This window comes from Heloderma suspectum, chromosome 4 (assembly GCF_057233095.1).
Source record: "Heloderma suspectum isolate Gila_16-S chromosome 4, 16-S_ref, whole genome shotgun sequence".
NCBI classification, from domain to species: Eukaryota; Metazoa; Chordata; class Lepidosauria; order Squamata; family Helodermatidae; genus Heloderma; species Heloderma suspectum.
Window position 1 is genome coordinate 72,881,937 of NC_139461.1, and position 20,707 is coordinate 72,902,643.

Genomic DNA, 20,707 nt, shown 5'->3' on the forward strand with positions numbered 1-20,707 from the left:
TGGGGTTGTATTGTTATATTGTGGTTTTAATGTTCTATATATTTTAAATTGTTTTATTGTGTGTTGTTTGGTTTTAATTTTTGTGAACCGCCCAGAGAGCTTCGGCTATTGGGCGGTATAGAAATGAAATAAATAATAATAATAATAATCAAGGGATGGGGTGTCCCTGGGTTGTTTAGTGCAGCAGAAGCGGGCAAGCGGGTGGGAGCTAGCACACTCCCAAACAACCTATGGTTAACACACTCTGGGATGTTCTTTGCATGTAAACTGGGTCACTGTCATAGTTTGAGGTGGGGGCATTCATTTGGTCACCTTTTTACATCTGTATTGTCCTCTGCCTTTTGTGACATGTCTGCAACTTTGAGTGCCTCAGTGCCTTGTATATTTCCTGCACCCAGTTTGGTTTGAAGAAAAGCACACACATTCCACCAAATATGAGAGCTTCTTGTTATATGTATATGTTGCGGTGCTGTGTGGGTTAATTTATTTCAGGGTTTAAAATTTCCAAATGTGGTAGTCATGTGCATTTAAAGAGGGAAGAACCCAGGCCCAGCTGAGTTTTTTCCATGCACACTTTAAAGTTTATCAAGGTTTACAGGAAGCACATATTGTAAGTGCAACTAAGCCCTAGGGAGGGACCAAGAGGTGGATTACTCCACTTTGGGTCTCACCTGGGGTTAAAAGGAAAGCCCAATCCAGGTGGAGACAGTTTTGTGTGGCCATAGGCAGCCTGAGAGAACTCAGCATGCTGTTTAGGCCATTCTTCTTACCCGGCACATGGATTTGTTCGCTGACAGACAGACTGCTGGCAGCGGAGTGTGCAGCCCTCACCAAATTCATGGAAGTTGTGAGCAATAAAGTTGTGGTCTGTTGTGAACCCAGCTTGGTGTGTGGTTCCTGTACTTTCTCTCCCTGCTGCAAGCACAAGTCAGTGTTGAAATCATTTATGTCACTTATTTAGTAATATCCCTCTGAGTTTTTTCTATCTTCCCCACATACACACATACCCTGTTTTGTCCGAAATGCCATTGGCAGTTTACATTGTCTCCAACCCAACAGAAACCCCAACAGAACCTTGAACTGGTTAAATTTCTTGCCTTTATTGGAAAGTTGTTGTTTTTTTAATTGCAAATGGAAACATTTTTATTTAGAGAAAACATTTCTGAATTAATATTTCTGAATTAACCAGAAGAAAACAGTGTCATAAACAAAGACGGCATTTTTTTTCTAAAGCTCCATTGTGCCAGATAAAGTTGGCTGCACCCCAGCTCCTGTTTGTATGGCTTTGCAATGAGCTGAAATGCGGATGCCCGCACACGTACGTCTCCTGTGTTGAAATAGTTTAACTTGCATGTGGAACAGGTTTGCATAAGCTTAGAGGCTTTTTAGAATGGTTGCTCAGATGTTGAGAGTGATTATCAATTTATTGGTGTCCATTTCTAGAGCATATTTGTCAAAGTGTGGTAATGGTGGCAGTTTTGTTTTGTTTGCATAAAAAATTATCTTCCAACGCAGCGACTGGAAAAAGCCACGGACATGTGGAGAAAGGAAAAGGGGTTAATTATCCTTATCTTTAAAACTATTCGACTGGGTCCAGACCATGTTCATTGTATTTGGTTCCCACTGGCATTGGATGGGACTTAGGTCATGACTAATTTGTCTCACTGATTTCAATGGGATCTAAACTCCAGTAATTTAGTCTGGATCTAACCCGTAGTCTTTAAATTTGGTGTAAATTTTGTAACTGGACTTTTATTCTGAATGGAAGCAGAATGGCATACTCCTTACCCAAAGTATATATCAGGGATGGGGTATCTCCAGCCCATGGGCCTCATCCAGCCTGCAGAGGTTCCCCATCTGGCCCTCTGAGTGTCCTTGGATTCCTCCTTGGGAGGGTTAGCAGTGCACTGGGGAATACCCCCTTTTATCTCTGATAATAAATTGGAGATGCATGCAAAGCCGAGGACCTGGTCAGCCCTGGGAGGTGTCACTCCTCCCAGCACTGGTCGATTCTCTTTGTGCACCATCCCTGTGAAGATGATAGGTGGCTAGCTGCTCCCAGTACCTGCTGAGTCCCTTTCTCCATGCCTCTCTCAGCCCAGATAAAGGCAGAACGGTCACACGATGACATTTTGTCTGCCTTTATTAAGTAGTCCAAACTTTGTCATTGTTGGGACCATGGTCCAGAGGAGAGAGTTCTTTGAGATCATGCTGCATATCTGATATCACGCTGCATTTGGGGACCAAGATCCCCTGAAGGTCACTGATGCTCTCCCTGCCCAGACCCAAGCTCATTGGGGCTTCTTGGAGAGCCCGTGACCCTGAGCCACCTTCCTTTTGCCCTTCCGCTTCCCAGTACCTCTCAACACTAAGGAGCGTGAGCTGCTATGGCCCCTCACCAGAGTATCCCTTCTAGCCCAAGCTGATTGGGGTAGGGGTGCCCTGTTGCCCATTGCCCTGTGCATCCACATATACACACATTCTCCAGTCCCCCTGAGCTGAAAGGGGTGGGGATGCTTTGATATTTTGAGGACAGTTCAAAATCAGTCCTGTGTTCAGCATAACTGGGCCTTGCATTGCGACCATATTATGTCAGTGCCACACCAGCTGTATTAGCTTCCACTCTGTTTCCAAACCCAGTTCAAGGTGTCAGTCTTGACTTTTTAAAGCCCTTCATGGCTTAGGACCTAAATATTTGAAGGAATGTCTGTCACTATATGTTTGTTGTTTATTCGGTCAGTCGCTTCCGACTCTTCGTGACTTCATGAACCAGCCCACGCCAGAGCTTCCTGTTGGCTGTCGCCACCCCCAGCTCCCCCAAGGTCTAGTCCGTCACCTCCAGAATATCATCCATCCATCTTGCCCTTGGTCGGCCTCTCTTCCTTTTGCCTTCCACTTACCCTGGAGAAGATGCTGATGCTAGGGAATCCTGTCTTCTCATTATGTGGCCAAAGTACTTCAGTTTTGCCTTGAATATCCTTCCCTCAAGTGAGCCGTCTGGCTTGATTTCCTGGAGTATGGACTGGTTTGATCTTCTTGCAGTCCAAGGCACTCTCAGAATTTTCCTCCAGCACCACAGTTCAAAAGCATCTATCTTCCTTCGCTCAGCCTTCCTTATGTTCCAGCTCTCGCAGCCATAGGTTACTACAGGGAATACCATTGCTTTCACTATGCGGACCTTTGTTGTCAGTGTGATGTCTCTGCTCTTCACTATTTTATCAAGATTTGTCATAGCCTCATCCAAAGTTTGAGAGTAATCCACCTCTTGGTCCCTCCCTAGGACTTAGTTGCACTTACAATATGTGCTTCCTGTAAACCGTGATAAACTTTAAAGTGTGCATGGAAAAAACTCGGCTGGGCCTGGGTTATGGAATGCTTTCTCCAGAAAAGTCTGCCTGGCGCCTTCTTTGTTCTCCCTTTGGCACCAGACAAATACCTTTCAGACATAATTGTATTCCTACTGATCATTTTCAGCTGGCCTTTAAGACTTCACTACCTTTTAGTTTTTGTGTTTATATGATTGTTTGGATCTGCTGTATTTGTGTTTTAATTGTTTTTGTATTTTCTTATGTAAACCGCCCTGGGAACCTTTAATGAAGGGAAATACAAAGGTATCTAAAATAAACAATAACGCTCATAGAAATGATCTTCAAGTTTGTCACAGTTATAGAGGTTCTCTTGGAGCGGTTTTTAATATTTAGAATAAAACACTGAAGCCTAGCTCAGGTAGCTGCTGCCATCAGCTTTCTTCCAGGGATGGGCAACTTGTGGCCCCTATTTTAGTCTACAACTCCAGTAATCTCTTACAGTTAGCTGTGCTGGCTAAGGCTGATGGGAGTTGTAGACCAAAACAACTTGAGGGCTACAAGTTGCCCACCCCTGCTTTACATCCTGGAGATAAGGGTTTCTGGGAACCCAAAGCAGTTAGAAATGCAACTTGCTATGCACTGTTTTCTTGTTTAACTCATTGGCATTCAGCCCACCATTTATCTCTGTTCTGTACTATATCAACAACTTTATGTTTTGGAGCAGTTGGTTAAAGCATTTATAGATGGGTAGAGGCAGGATCAAATAAACTGATTAAACAAAAGTAAGAAAAATAGAATGTTAATTCAGATGTCAAATGCTATTTTGTGTTTCTGTGCGTATGTTGGCCTTAGATGTTAAATCTCATTGTCAGGATGCTGGTTCGTCAACCTCATGGTTAGGAGTCCATAACATATCATATTTTTAAAAAGCAAACTCCCATCTCTGTTTCTCAGTCAGTTTGCAATCATAAACAAACCAGTCCCTCAAGGGAATGATTGCTTTGTTAGAAGAGGACCAGATGCCTGAAGCCAAAGAACAGATTGGGTAGCTTCAATCTACAGTGAAGTTCAGCCTGCCCCTCCTCTGCTTCTTGACCCTCATTGCCACTTCATACTCTTTCTGTTTGTTGCCTCTAGGCTTCCTGCCCAATAGCATCCTTACATCCTTGGACCTCTGTCCACTCCTTAGCCTCCCCCATAAAGCCCTGCCTCTGTGAAGTTTTAATCCAACCAAATGAACATTTTTCCCATCTCTCACAGAAGGTAGGGATGCTTTATTTGCTGTGCAATAGAAATGTTCATGAACATTCCGTGACATCACACCAGCTCAGTCAGTCAGTTACAGGCTTCACCACCACAAGCATAGCAAAATATGGAAGTCCTTAGAAACACGGAGTTGTCACAACCCTATGCTGGCAATGGTCAATGTGCTTTATATTTGTTTCAGTCTTAATAATAAACTTATTCAGATTACACAGGGAGAACGGAGGCATTTGCAGTAACAGATGTAGAGACTCTTGTTACTTAAGTGATACGTAGGGATTCTATGCCTGTTTGGTGTGATCCTGGAGATATACCTGTAAGGGGAGAGGGGATGACCAGGAGTCGGAAAATCTAAAGAAATACAAAATAACCTCCCAGTAAGCAGCAAACATCCTCTTGTTTCCAGCAAAAAAAAAGCTATGGAACAACTCAACGTGTCGTTGCAGTCTGCCATATGAAAGCCTACAGAGGGATAAATACATTTCAGAGCTTTAATATAGCCTTACATTGGCAGGAGAGTTCAAAACTCTGAATTAAAGGTTTCTCCATTGTCCTGAAATAGTCCATGCTCATGGTTTGCAAAGCTCTCTGTGACAGTAGACCAAGTGGGCCAATGGCAGCCAGAGGGCCTGTCACACACTAGAGCTGCCTCAGGCAGTCCAGTTTCACAGAGAGCCATGCCAGATTTATTTATTTCATTTATATCCCACCTTTTTTCCTCTTGCAAGGAACCCAAGGCAGCTTACATTATCCTCCTCTCCATTTTATCCTCACAACAACAACCCTGTGAGGTAGGTTGGGCTGAGAGTGTGTGACTCGCCCAAAGTCACCCAGTGAGCTTCCATGGCCAAGTGGGGACTAGAACCCAGATCTCCCAGCTCCCAGTTCAACGCTCTAACCACTACACCACACTGGCTCTCAAGATCAATGTGGCATTACAGCAAGTCAGTCAAAAGCTTAAAGGAAGGTAGGATTAGCAAAGTGGTGATGTTTCATTCTGTCCAGGCTTTCACTTTTCACTGGGATGGCAGCAATTAAGATGATAATTTAAGAACTGCTCCAAAGTAAGGTTTCAGTTACTAAGCTGATAAATGAGAGCTTAATACCAAGAATACAAGAAAACCAGCTTGCTTCTTGTTACTACATTGTCTATTTTCTAATATCTATTTTTTTTCTAATATCCTTTTATGAGTTCTGGCATTATGAGGGTGCTTGTCTTGTAAGATGGTTTCATGTACTTTAAGCTATTTATTGTAAACTATTATCTGACACCATGTTAGGCTCAAAATAACTTCTCAAATGGATCATTTCAGAAACTAGAGTGCTGCTATGCTGACTACTCTGGTTTTTATCTACAAATGGTCATTTTATATTTAAAGTATTTAAATATACATTATAAATATACATTATTATAATTACATTGAAGTATAATACAAAATATCATTATCGTAGAGAAATGCGTATATTCACAGCTTTTACACATGGATAATTCTAATTCTTTGTAGAGTGCATCAAAGAGTGTTAATGTATTATCTCACTTGAGTTAGGAATAAAAAGTATATACAATTAAACTTGCTTTCTGATGGGAAAATATCTCCAAATTCTTTCAATTATGGGTATTCTGTAAGGGAAAAATAAAAACAAGTATGCTATAGACTAAACCATACACTGAAGAATACTGCTGTGATCAACAATCCACAAGATAACCTCTTTGTTTTAAATGTTCTCTTCAGTATGTATCTACAGTATGTATATTCACTTTATGGCTACTGACTTTTGAAATGCTAAACTCTGGGTAAACTAGAATTAATATCATCCCACACTATAATGTGCTATGAATATATATTGTCAAAGCTATATAGTCTCCCTTTTAGTTTTAAATCTTCTCCGATTCAGTAAATGTCAAAGATTCCTGCTTGTGAAACAAAAGCAGTCTTTTACATGGAATTGATCAATGAACATTTTCAAAAATGCTGCTTTCTGAAAGCAGTTTTTCTTTCAAGCCTTGTTTGTTCAATCCAGATTTCCAGGCAGAAGCAGAAATGTTTACATAACTGTCCCTGTCAGATGGAATTTTTTACTATACAGCATCCTACACTTCCACCACAGTCTGTTTAACATGGACCAGGGTCAAAACCTGAAACGCACAGAAGAATGCTCAAGAAGCAAGTTTGTGATGAATGAAACAAGTCCTTCTATTAAAAAGGAGACCCTGCTGTAGGAGTAGCAAACTCAGCAAGCCTTTTCAGCAAAAGAATGAAAAGCAATGGGAGTGGGAATTTGCTGCTGCCAGTTCCCTCCCCTCTCAAGTCTCTGTAGCATGGCATTACTACACTGAACAGTTGTAACAATTAATTTCAAACCTCTTCTTTAAAATATCCAGATGTAATGCAGTTAAGGGAGGCTGAAAGCAAGCAACTAATTGCATAATCATTACTTTAGAATGCCACATGTGGTAGTTCTGCCATGAGCCAAGTATTCCCATGTTTCCAGTACTAGAAAGAAGCAAGATATGTGGCAAGAGACAGCTCATTCCTCCAGAAACTGCCCCACCCCCACCCCCAGGTGTGCTTACAATAGCCATGCAGGACTTCTGAAGCAGTGAAGACATGTTAAGTGTGCAGTCAGTTTTCACCCAAGGTAACATGGGACAACACATGTCCTGCTGTTTTCTCACAAGGATTTCCAAAGATTAACAACAGTGCCTTTCAGATGCTTTCCACTCAACTTAGACTACACTTTTTTCCTTCTTCTGCTTTCCTTTATATATAACTATCACCTACCAACAAGACTTGCATGGGGCATAAACCAGACTCTGCACAGAATGGAATAAGGATGTGCTATAAACCCAGAAGCACATTAAAATAGTGTGCATTGGCTTCTATACATCATGGGGAAGGAGCATCATATATATAGCTGTACCATGCCAGAAATGAACATGCAAATTAGCCCTAACAGAATCAACAATTTTCAACATTTCAAGGCTTTGTAACACAAACTAGATTGTGTCTGAGGACAGGGGCTGTTGTTTTTGCAAATTTTAAAACCTGTTTAAATTGGAATTCAAGTTTACACTTGTGCAAACATGGCATTCTAGATAAAACATATTTCAAATAAGTGCTTGCCCTTATAGTATTAAGCTGAGGTTTGTTAATCTAACTGAGCAGGTGCACATTTAGTAATGGCCTGCACCTTCCTTATGATGTGCTGTAGTGCGGCCTTCATCTTAGTTGTGAAAGGACCCAGAAAGGCTAGTCATTGTGATAGGCTGGCATATGTCTACTCATGTGGAACAAGGGCTAAATTATTGCTGGCTGATCCATTCAGTGCACTCCATTGATACTATAAATGCATCCTACCAATAATCATGAATTACAATGGCTGATGTCTAGTTCACAGGATTACTTCAGTGGTACTTAACAAATAAATGCTTAGTTTTCTCAAAAGCCATCTTGGTGAGACATACCAAACACATCAGATTCTGAGGGAATCTCTGAAGGAAATATGTTTCCTATATTTCATAGAATGCCAGTGATGTGTCAGTTGAACCCATTTTATTAGCCAGTCTATCTAAACTGAGACCCCTTTCATGCAGATGGCTTCAAGAAATGCACCTTATCTCCCCCCACCCCCGCCCCCCACTTTCTGGGAGCAACCTCCGCCATTGCCATTGGACAGACCACTCACAAAGCCAAGGACAGCTGAAGCAGCATAAGACACTTCTGCCAAAAGAGAGAAACACGGGTGGGGGCTCTGTTGTGTACGCCTAAACTTTATACCCCTAACAGGGTTCTTGGGAAGCCTTTTTGTGATTTGGTCAACAGACATGTTCTTCTCTTAAACATCTACCATTTTCTCTTCCCCTGACCCCAAGTGTATTTTCTTGTAAAAATCGAGTTTGTGCTTTTATATCCTCAAGTATTGTAACATTTTGAAGAAGTTGTAATGGTATGGAAGCCTGCGCATAATTCCATCCTGAGAATGTATTCGTACTTTCAGTTGACTTACAGAGAGCCTGCCTGTAAATTCTGTTGAATTTCATGTCAGCCCCCACACATTCTTCTAATTCCGGTTTAGCCAAGCTTACTAGCTCTTTCCTTTTCAGGTTTGCAAAGACTTGTGCAATCTGTTCTTCCATTGCCTAACTGTTAATAATTGGAGGAAACTGACCAAGTTAAATAGTGTAGAGAGTGCGTTAGCAGTTGCCACAGAAACGGACGTCCAGTATAAAATATCTTATTGCTCTTCTATTTATCATCTGTTTTCAGGGCAGTTTAAGCTGCTGGAACAAGACCGTGATATTAAGGAGCCAGTGCAGTATTTTAACAGTGTGGAGGAGGTGGCTAAAGCATTTCCTGAACGAGTTTACGTCATGGAGGAAATAACATTCAACGTTAAGGTAGCCCCTAAACAAATATTTATCCCTAGTTAAACGGTTTATGGTTAAACCCCTTTTTTATACATGGCAATTGAGCAACTGTGTGCTGTGGGAAAAGTAATTTTGGGTTGCTGTGTTGTCTTACCCTGGTGGTTTTTGAACTGCAACTTTCTGTGTACATTCTGCCCCACCCCCCAAACTAAGCTGGGATTTGTGCTAATCAATGTAAGATATAAAGGCCTTTTCAAGGAGGCAACTACCTCCAATAAGCAATGTTCTTTTTTCCAATCTGTTTAATTGGAATACTGCCTCCAAATTTTAGACAGGGGTTCTTTTGTTGTGCACTCCCCTCCCTTCCCTCCAACCCTTTAGATTTTATTTGGTAAGGGAGCAGCTGCTTGATTCATTCCACAGAGTGTCTGAGGCTACACAGAGACTATACAAGCTATGATGAAGTTACTAATTTTTACTGTTGAACTCGGTCTGCTGAATATGATTAACTGGATAAGGAAAAAGGAAGGACCATTAATGCTTTGATTTTAAATCTGTATAGCACCTAAGAGATATCAAATTATCGATGTGGAAGCATAAAGAGGCCTTGCAAATAGCAAGGTCATAAGAGTATTAAACAATTCAGTTTCTGAAACTTCCCAGTTTCCCCTCCCAATCTTGTATGTTGGAGTGACATTGGTAAATTGAATGATTCAGCAATTTCCATGTTCATCCTGGGTATAACTGGAATGTGTTGGTTAAATGTTGCCTTTACATATAGAATAGTCTAATTCTAAGTGCAGTGAGGACTTTAGAGGGACAGAGGATTCTTTTTCTAGGAAGATATCATGTATAGTATGGCAACAACCACAGTATATGTTGAAACCGCTATCTTGGATGTGGCAAATACTCTTGAAATGTCATTTGAGTGCATTCATCCTAGAGGGAGAAGACACAGAGTAAGTGGAGCCTTGGTTCCTGGCAGCCTCACTGGGAATATTATCCTCCCGATGCAGCCACCAGGATCTAAATGATGGCAGGGGACATGGCTCTGCCCCTTCTGATGGCAGGCCTGAGGCCCCACACCTTTGGATGGCAGGGGTGTAGTTCTACCCCTTTTGACAAAATATGGCCCACCAGGGGTGGGGGCGGTTAGCTGGCTCTCCAGTGGATTCTGGTTGCACACCCCTGGCCTGGGAGCTACAGAATCTCTGACTAAAGCTCAGCCTGAGTTGGAGCATGGTTTCACGTTTTTACTTGTCTTCACATTTTTACTTCTGTATGTTTCCCCCTTATGTAAATCAATATATTTGATTTATTTAAATCAATTTAATTCAAATATATTTAAATCAATTAATTTATGACAGACATAGATCTAATTGCAGCCTCTTGAGCTTGTTTTTGTTTTCAGTAAGCATCTTGGGAGTGACTTGAATCCAAAGCTGCTTTTTAAAAATGTTTCTTCAGTGCCTGTTAAGAATAACTATTATCTTCAAGGCTTAAATCCAATAGCTGTGCTTTCTGGAGGTGATCAGGCAGATTTATTTCCCCCTCACTGCCTACCCTGCTACCATACATTTTTCTTCGAACCTTTCAACTTAGTGGCTTCACAAGAAGTAGCCATGGAATCAGCTACAACTCCAAGAACTGGGGCAAAGGCTGCAGCATATGATGAAATCAAATAAAGTTATGATAACATTTCTCAGCCATGACAAACTGTAACCCTGTAGGTGCACACACTCTCTTTCTCCCTCCGTGTTTATGTATCTCTTCTTCTGTACAGGAAAGACTGATGCCCTGGAAGACTAACTTTGTTGTGAACCCCGTATAGCGGGTGGGAAACATCCACCCCCCACCCCCTGTGCAACCCTCGCCATGCCACCAAATTATATATATATATAAACAAAATGGCACTGGGTCAAATTTAGCTTTTTTGCATTTGTAATGGCAAAGCACCGCCTAAAGCAGCAGTATGGGGTGAGGGGCAGTACTGTACTCCCAAAGCAGCTTGCAGGACAGGGCCCCATATCCGAATAAAGGAGTAAATCTCTCTTGGAACTGCAGAAGGTTCTCATCTTTAGGATTAGAGGAGGCTTGTTCTATACAAGTTCTTTTTAAAGGAAGAGTTATCTCTGCCATTTAAGAAGAAGAAAAAACCTTGTAGTATTGCCATATTCAAAGAGTGATGCAGGTCATTTGTCCAGTGTGGGTGGATGTCATAGTTTGAGCAGTGTTGTTTATGCCTGAAAAATGGGAGTTGAGAAATGAAAAGCAGGTGATAAGATCCTTATCAGGGAGCAATCCATAACAACATAATCAGGATTTGTATATATTTGGCTGTCCCCTGGTGCAAGTGGGAAACTTTGTATTGGGTATAAAATTCATCTCCTTTTGGAAATTCTGTGTTAATTTTTAAAGCAATGTTCTAGCCATTAAAGCTGCAAGGGTGAGGCTTGAAAGTGTGGGGGCAATTCCTGATAAAATTTCAAAAGGGCTCAGCAGAATGTTGCTGTAGCCTTGGTAAAGTAGAGTAGGGAAGGAAATAAGGCTTCAGTGTCCTCCTACATAGGGCTTGGCCCCTTCCACTTCTTTGCAGAAGCAAAAACAAATGCTGCATATGCACATTTGCCTAGTTTCCCATAATTTATGCAGGTTATAGAATTCAGCTGCTTGGCTGATTTGTATGTTCTGTGTCCTTAACCAGTTGGTAGGTATATAGCGGAGACCCTCATCACATGTAGCTATCAGTAGTAAGCAGGTTGGGTACCATCAGTCAGTAACTGGGTTTTCACAGCATGATAAGCCACGGTGGGTTGTGAGCCTTGTTAGTGTCGGCGTGGCTTACCGTGACATGTGAACCTGGTGTGGATGATTCAGCATTGTTTGTTTTTTGCTAACCACCCTATTTGTTTCCCGGCCCTTTACAAGTGTGCTCAGATTAGCCTATGTGAAGTCTCCCCTTGTCGATTTCCTAGTATGTTACCTACTCCACTTGGCTCTAACATACAAGGAAATTGACAAGGCAAGATTACACATAGGGGACAGGAATCTGAACTCTTGTGCAGTTGGAAGGACCAGGGGGAAAGAATTTTTAAAACGCTTACTAACCCATTTTCATACTCCTGAAGCACAATGGGGGAAAATGGTGGCGAATGAAGTAAGTGTTCTGAAAAGGGGTAGCGATTGGAGCGGGGAGGGGAACCAGGAAAGTTTCCTGCAGTAGGGTCAAGGATACAAAAGGGCTTTCAGTGCAAAGGCAGCTGGGATACATGCAGGGAGTGGGCTGGAGGACTGTAGGAGAAACAAGCCATGGCAAGCTGCCTAGTGGGAGTTTGTCTGTCGGGGAGTAATGTGGGTTGGTGAGTGAACAACCAACCCCAGTGGCTTATCCTCAGTGTGGCTTATGATGGGCAAACCAGCCGAGTGCCATGTTCCTTGGACCAGAAGTGGGGAGATTTTCTTGCAGATGTAATCCATAGTGTGAGATTATATACCCAGTTCTCAGTGGCTGTGCAGTTAGTGCCCATAGGAGGCTAAACGTCTATATTGGGGAAGGCAACATGCCCCCCCCCCCAAATGTGCTGGATATCAATTCCCATAATCCTTGAACATTGGCCATGCTGGCTGAGGCTGATGGGAGCTGTAGTTAAAAACATCTGCATGCACCAGGTTGCCTACCCCTGGTCTAAAATCAGAGTTTGCTGCTGCTGTAAATGTTCCATTATCATCTGTTATAAAAACTGTGTATTTCAAATAGATTAGTCTACATCTGGTCTGTGCCAGTTTCACATAAATTCAATAAGTCTGTTCCATCCTGTCTCCCCCAATGTTTTTTTTTTAAACTCATTCACATTTTATTTGTACACATTTTCCCTTATGTGCTTTTTTTGTATACATTTTCCCTAAAATGCACATTTAATGCATTTTTGAGCAGAGGACTGCATTGCAAAAGTCAGAAAAGTGCACAGTCCAATAAATAACTACGTTCTGACCCATGTATTGTTCTAGGAAGTGTAGATTGGTTTGTTTTGCTTTAAAGTGTGGACCAAACAACATTCTCCAGCATCCCTAGCTTCAAACTGAGTGCTTCATTCTAATGTACAGCAGTGAAAGAAGTTGAAATGACCTTGGTATGCATATGGGGTGGGCATAGAGAATACTTCATTCAGTGCTTTCAGGTAATGATCAAAATTAGGAACCCTTTAACTGCATGTTAAAGCCAGGAAACCTTTCTGATAAGCATAGCTTCTCAAACTTTCAGTTGTGTAAGAATAAGAGTTGCTGGAAATCCAATAGCAGAACAGTTTTGTAATACAACCAGCACATTACAAAAAGTGTAGGAAATGGGGATAGTTGGGAGCCACAGAGAAACGGCCATTCTTCTTTGACATATTATATTGTTTTGAACTAATGCAGTGATCCGAAGGACACTTGCTTCCAAGAAAAAAAAGATGATTGAGGGTGGAGTGTACATTATTTAGGGAGCATTTCTATGTCCCCCAGACAGTGCCTGGGGGATGTAGGATTTTTCAGTTTCTGGGCTCCGAGGTCAGAACCAGGGCTCTGACTTCGGAGCGCAGAAACGGTGCTCCCCGCCCCTCAGAGTCAGTGCAGTTCTCTCTGTGCCGGCTATGTGCCCACACTCAGAAATGGAGTGCAGCGACAGAGAAAAGAGGGCGGGGAGGGGAGGAGACTGCGGAAACTGCATTACTCAGCTTCCAATGTGTGGCCTCCCCCCAAAGTGTGTGGCCTCCCCCCAAAGCTCCCTGGCTAGAGGGGTGAAATCACCTATCTAGTCAAAAATGCAATGGATAGTCATCAGCCTCCGAGTTCGGAAGATGATGACCATAGGATTGTGCCCTTAATGAAGGAACACATATTCTTGTGTATAGGCAAATCCTCCTGCCCTCAACATTAAGTGTAGTTCTGGGTGAAAATGCGTTATTATTAATAATGCTCTTAAGGCTGAATTGTGAATTGATCTTTACACTTACATACGCATTGCTAACTGCTGCCTCATAATATAGTATACTTTTTAAAATGTCAAATGTTAATGGAGGCAAGAAAGGAAAGAACTCAGACAGTGTGCTCTAGCTCAGTGTATGACTGGGATCAAAGGCTGTCTCAAGTCTGATTGTAAAGTCAATGACCTGCTAGGCATCTTCAAGAATGCTTATTGTTCCTTTCTGCATTCTGTGCTCAGGAAGACTGTTCTTCCCCATTGAAATCATTGGCAAACTGGTAATTTTTCAAATTCTATAAAACTACAATGCAAAACACACAAATATACACAGTGGGGCTGTTCACGGTGTTTGGTGACAAATCCTGGGTTTATTAATTCACGAATTACAGAGATGTGCACTATGTGTGAGCCACTTCTGGTTTCCAGCAACAGCCTATGAATGCTGCATTCGTAGGTTGTTAGGGTGATGTCCAAACCCGGGCACTTTGGGTTGTTTGTGGGTTAAACCACCCAAAGTTAATCCATGGTTTATTCTTAGGGTAACTTTGGGTGGTTTAAACCATGAACAACCCAAAGTGCCTGGGTTTGGGCATCACGATAACACTTATGAATGCAGCATGTGTAAGTTGTTGCTGGAAATCAAAAGTGGCTTGCACACAGTGTGCATCTCCATAATTCTTGGATTAATTAACCCAGGATTTGCCACCAAACACCGCCATTATGTGCAAACAGCCCCACTGTGTATATCTGTGTGTTTTGCATTGTGCTTTATAGAATTTGAAAAATTAGCAATTTTGTAATCTCAGCCAAAAATTTAAAAATCTTATAGAACAAAAAATTATACATCTAGTAGATAGATTTTTATCATGTGTTTGATAAGACAGTGGATTTTTTCAGGTTTATATCAAACTGTACCAGATTAAAGCAGTAAAGACTCAACGTATTGTGTTGGCTCTTGGCAGCATCTGATATTGTATAGTTTGCTTTTGACAGGCAGTTTATGTAATCTTGCTCTGATGCACAGTTTTATCTGCCAGATGTGTTGTCTTTTACATATCACCAAGGTCAGGCCAAATAGACACCAAAATGCAAGATGCAGATTATAGCAACAGTTCATTTTCTGCCTTGCAACACATTTGGTAAAATGCCTTTTAGGAATCTAGCAAGTGAGGTCAAATTGTTAGTGTAAGTACTGCATTGTTGAAGTCATCTGCTATCAACCAAGGGGAACTATTAAGAGATGTAAGGAACTGTTTTGCCTTAGTTAAAGAATTTTAAACACCTGCCTTATCACAAAGACTCAGCAGAGCCTGTTAACCCCCCCCCCCCCAGAAATGTAAATGCTAAACATATAAGGTGGGGTATCAAACATAAGATTCAGGGGGCTTATCAAATATTTAAGGGGTCTCTGTATGGTCTGCAGCAACATTACCACACCGAGCACAAATTACCAAAGCACCTTCGGAGTTAGGAAGTAGGTCTGGTACCTTTAGAAAGCTGAAGAAGCTGACTTGCCCATGGCCAATAGTCAGGGAAGATGGCAGTTGTAGGCCAGCATCATCTGTAGGTTTCCCATCCTTGCTCTAGTGTGAAGCCCAAATCAGAAGCTGGCCTGGCAAGGATAAGGGACATGAATGACACTTAAGTATAATTGAAGTTGCTAAGTGTTCACCCATTCCACTTGCTTTTGTTGAAAGCAGAACTTGGGGATGCAAATTGTATTCAGTCACCTTTCTTTCAGCATAATGGCCAAAGAGGATGGACTGAAGCTTCCTGACTCAAGAGGTGGAAATTCATTAATTTTCTTCTGTAAAGCAAAAACAAGGTTGGTTAGGGTTATTGCCCAATGCAATAAAGTTATTACTCCAAGCTCCTTCACTTTCTCTATCTAAACTTTCAAGTCCTGAAATGCAAATATTTTCAATACACTGAAGCATTATTTTATATCCACAAAAGTAAATCCTGCCTCTCCTTCTTGCAGTGTTGTGTCTTCAAGCTTACCTCCAAACCAGCCAGGTAGGCTTAGCTCCAATTTTTCACTAAACATTTTACCAAATGTTCTGGAAAAGAGGAGGCTGGAAACTGTACAGTAAGGCAACAAAAGGAGTTATTCTGTGACTAAGACTCTAGCGTGGGCGGGAGGAAGCAGAGGAGTTAAACCAAGCACACTGGGACCTTGATCTCCAGTTCTGACCAGACGGCAAACACTTCCAAATTGCTGAAAGGTATTAATAGAGGGCTTTGACCATTACCAGTGTCATGTGGAGGCAGTGCCAATGAATGCCTGTTATTTCTTCTGATGTCTCTTGTGTGCAGCACCACAAAAGAGAGTTAGATGTGGGTGGTGGATTTGGGCTAAGTGAACAAGATGTGTTCATTAATGCTATTGGAGACTAAAAAAAAAAAAATCCTAAAACCCTAGAGAGAGAAATTTACATTCATTCTAGACTACAGCTGACCTTTGCCTTTACAAAGACAAGTTCACTGCAATTGTCTGTGGACTGAAATTGAGATGTGTCTTAGTAAGCTGGAGAGGTTAGGTGCAAAGATGCATGGTTTAGAATAAACCTTGCAAAAGCTATAATTTTTCTGCCCGATTAACATACTTTATTGTTAGTGTTTTTAATATTGTTTAAGGAATTAGGCATCTCTGACACACAGCATTTTATATCAACATGTCTCTAAATTGTACTCACCACTGTGAAGGAAAGGAAAGGTTCCTCCTGTGCAAGCACCGGGTCATTACTGACCCCTAGAGGGATGCCTGCTGGCGTTTTCATGGCAGACTATAGCGGGGTGGTTTGCCATTGCCTTCCCCAGTCGTGACTACCTTTCCCCCAGCAAGCTGGGTACCCATTTTACTGACCTCGGAAGGATGGAAGGCCGAGTTGACCTGAGCTGGCTACCCGAGACCCGGCTTCCGCTGGGATCGAACTCAGGTCGTGGAGAGAGTTTCGGTTCCAATACTGCCGCCTACCACTCTGCGCCACACGAGGCTCATCAGCACTGTGAAGCCATAAGATAAATCACTTCAGTTGCTTAAAAGCTGGCTGAACCTGATCTCTATCTAAGCAGCTAGTCAAACACTATTGATTATAATGCCTTCCGTATCTTTTGCTTTTGCCTCTGCCACCAACGAATAATGCTGGAAACTAACAAGACTTCTCATGCGCAGCTTCAGTTCAGAATAAGTGACGTGTTACAAATGTTGCCCTAAGAGCTTTGGCTATAGGGTGACTAATAAATAGAATAAATAAATAACAAAACTGACATAGGATTGGAGCTCTGGGTAAGGAACTTTGTTTTTAAATGCTAGAAACAAGCAGCAGCAGACTTGCCCATCCTGTCAAATGGGCAGTGCAGAAACTTATGCATCTCTGCACTCAAATGTGTGTTGAGCTAATGCATATCACCACAGGGGAGGTGTGCTAGATCACACTTCATACATGACCAAGACTATGCAACAAGAGGAAGCAAGAGCTGTCGCTTCTTGTTTCTAACGTGAGAGGCCACCCTTAGTATATAAAATAAGCACATAGCACAAGCATGCAGTGTTCTGGGTCTTTGCATCTCTCATTGTCACTAAAAGTAAAACTAACTCCCAGTATTCACACAGTATGTTTTTCTTACATGCCTTACTGTAGGAAAAGCGTGTACAAAACATGTTTTGTTAAAAATAATGTAGATGCCTGTTCTGCCATGTGTACATGTGGTGACTAGATTGATGTGCACAAAGTATGGGGTGCACCTTTGCCTCATGGAAATGATGTTTATGGAGCAAAAACACCTTGTGTGAAGCAGCCTTCAAGCTGTGTGTGTGTGTGGCCCATTTTGCACATAACAACAACCCATGGGTTATTGGGGCTGAGCACAAACATGCCAGCACACTACCTCCTACCTGCTCACTGCTTCCAATTTGCATCTGCTTTCCAAAACTACTTAGGAACACCCCGTTCCTGGGTTGTTGGTTGTGATGTCCAGAGCTTGAACCCATGATATCTTGTTGGGTTAAGACTCTGGGTTGTTTAACTCTCAACAACCCAGAGTGCTGGTTTCAGGCATCACGACTAACAACCCAGGAACAGGGCATTCCTGGGGTGTTTTTGAAAGCGGATGCAAAGTGGAAGTGGCAGCCAGGTAGGAGGCAATGCGCTTGCTCACTCCTCTGCAGCCCCACCAATTCATGGGTTGTTTAACCCATGAATTGGTGTTATGTGCAAACCTGGTCTGTGTATGTGAGACAGACAGACAGAATACCTTCGCTAATTATTGGTAGGAAATCTACCATCCTTTCATACTAATGCTTCATAATACTGACATGCCATTGGTCTGAATTGTGAATGACTAACACGTGCAATAGGATTTTGATTATTTCCTGGATTAGCTCTATTGAGGATATGTAGATAACACAGCATTTGAATAACTTCCTCTCAGGAAATTCTGAAACTGAGCTACAAGCCAGGCAGTGCTGTACATACCAAAGTATTCAGCTTGAAACACAGTTCCAATTTTCTCTCCTGAGACTCAAAGGTATGATACAGCTTCTCCAGTTTTGCCAAACTGTTGATTGTATTTATCAACTGACTGTTTTATACATTTTTTGTATTGTTTTTAAAAAATCAATATTACAAATGGATTAGTAAGTTACTAATGTTATGTGGTAGGCCATTAACAATAACAACAACAACGACTGTTAAGGTGGAGAAACTAACTTTTGGGGGAGAAGAATTACATAATGGTGCCGTCAATGTTACCAAAAATCATAATTTTATGAATTAATTATTGATTTCATTTATATTCTGTCCTTCCTTCAAGTGGTATACGTAGTTCTTCCCACCTACCCCAATTTTATTTTCACAACTCTGCAAGGTAGGTTAGGCTGAGAGATTTATTCAAAATAGTATCAGGGTGCAATCCTATGCATGTTTAGACAGACAAAATGCCTGTCTAAACATGCATAGGATTGCGCCGTAAGGTACTGAGATCTGCCCTCACCTCTAAGAGATTCCAAATGCATTTTGCACCCCACTCCCCAGATATATTGTCTGAAGGGAATTAACCCATGACACAATCAAGCTGAATGCCCATCCTGGGAAGACATCTTGGTGGAGCAACACTGCGAAGCAAAGCACTGTTTTCTGTGAAAGCAGTAAACAAATATAAATGCTTCAGTAATATTTGTTTAGCTGTTCCTTTCATTGAATTTAGGGCACACTCCTATGCAGGTTTAGACCGAAAAAAAGTCCTTCAATTCACAGCATTCCCCAGCCAGCCATGCTAGGAACTGTAGAAGTTTTTTGTGTCTAAACGTGCATAGCAATGTGCCCTTAATCTTGTTTGGTTAAGACAGAATAAAGTTACAGCATTGCAAGTAGTTAAATATGGTGTATTTTTAATTCATTTTTCATCTTGAGGCACCTCTTCGTCTACCTTCTGCCCATCCGACAGTGTCATAATGTCTTCCTTGCTCCATCTTTTACCTCCATTTCTCTACCTCAGCAGCATATTCCCTGGTTGGCCCCTCCTGTTTCCCTTCCCAGAATGCCATGTTTCTGACCTCTGTTCCTCCATTCCCCCTCCCATCTTTAAAATGGCAGTATAGGTCGAAACCCCTTTGGACTTGTGTGCAACTGGAGCTCTTGGTCTGGCCACTCACCAGGGGGGCGGTGCAGGAAGGAGAGAGAAGGAGAGAGAGCTTGCCGTTGCTATCTCGGTCACCCTTATGGGCAGCAGCTTTTAAAAGGTTAATAATAGACAAATAAAGGAATATGCCACTATGGTAAGTGCTCCCTTCCGGACAAACTGGTTAGCCTCACCCCCAAAATTATGCCCCGTTTCAGGGGGGTGAAATCACATACACACATGAGCTGGGCTGGGGGAGAAATGTTCAGCCCTATTCTTGCCCCATCTCATGAACTCAGGGTGGGTTGTAATACATCACTATGTCATTTCAATCTCATTCCATGTTAAGCTGAGAGATGGTTACTTGCCTAGGTCTGTCCTACTGAGCAGGGGCTAAGCTGGGATCGTCCATGACTAAATCTGAAAACTTTTGGAAGAAAGAGCAAGAAAAATCTTGTTCTGTCATTTGATTTTCCGATTGGGAAAAGAATATGATGTTCTTTTCCATCTTACACGGAAGATGGATGTATTAAACTCTGGCCATGTATTGGTTGGAGATACTGTGAACTGAATATTTTTGGTCACTAAAGAGCAATGATGACATGTGGAATTATGTTTGCTCATTCTTCTTGTAAATAGCAAGGGGCGCTGGAAAAATGTATTAAGAGCTAAAGGCTGCAGCCCATTTCCTTAGTTTGTGTGGATGCAATTACCATTATTAAATTGAATTACATGAATATGGAGGATGCCTGAACACGTCTGATGGGTTTGTTCTACTTCTTCTGCATTCCATTTGTGCAATTTCCAGTGTGACTGGAAGGGGTGGTTCTTCAGCTGTTCCTCATATTGAGATCACAGTTTATACTTGACAAAAGTGAGTATAATGTGAAAGAGCCAGCAATTTTAGGAAGCTCTTCCATTTACGTGCAGAAATATGGCATCTCCTCACCTGCCTGGGATAAGCAGCAATTACCTCTGGATGATCAACCAAACCATAAATTGTTCTTGTCAACTTTTCCACCACCGTAGCCCTGCACTGTTGCCTGGATTAGAGCCCAGTAGCATTAGTTACTCGGCTCTATAGCATCTTCATTGACAGATCTGTAGTTTTTCTGCATTTAACCTCTTCTGCCAAGAAAAGTGTGATAAAGAGTATCCAGCTGTTGTGATACTACACTGTGA

General features: G+C 41.9%; 1 protein-coding gene across 1 annotated transcript in view; it reads left to right on the plus strand.

Annotated features, from left to right (window-relative positions):
* The window catches only part of GAREM1 (GRB2 associated regulator of MAPK1 subtype 1), a 106,366-nt gene that overhangs the window by 66,148 nt on the left and 19,511 nt on the right, over nucleotides 1-20,707 (plus strand). The window contains exon 3 of the mRNA XM_084849621.1: nucleotides 8,840-8,970. Within this exon, the coding sequence (XP_084705747.1) occupies nucleotides 8,840-8,970 (131 nt within the window). The remainder of the gene's footprint in view (nucleotides 1-8,839; nucleotides 8,971-20,707) is intronic.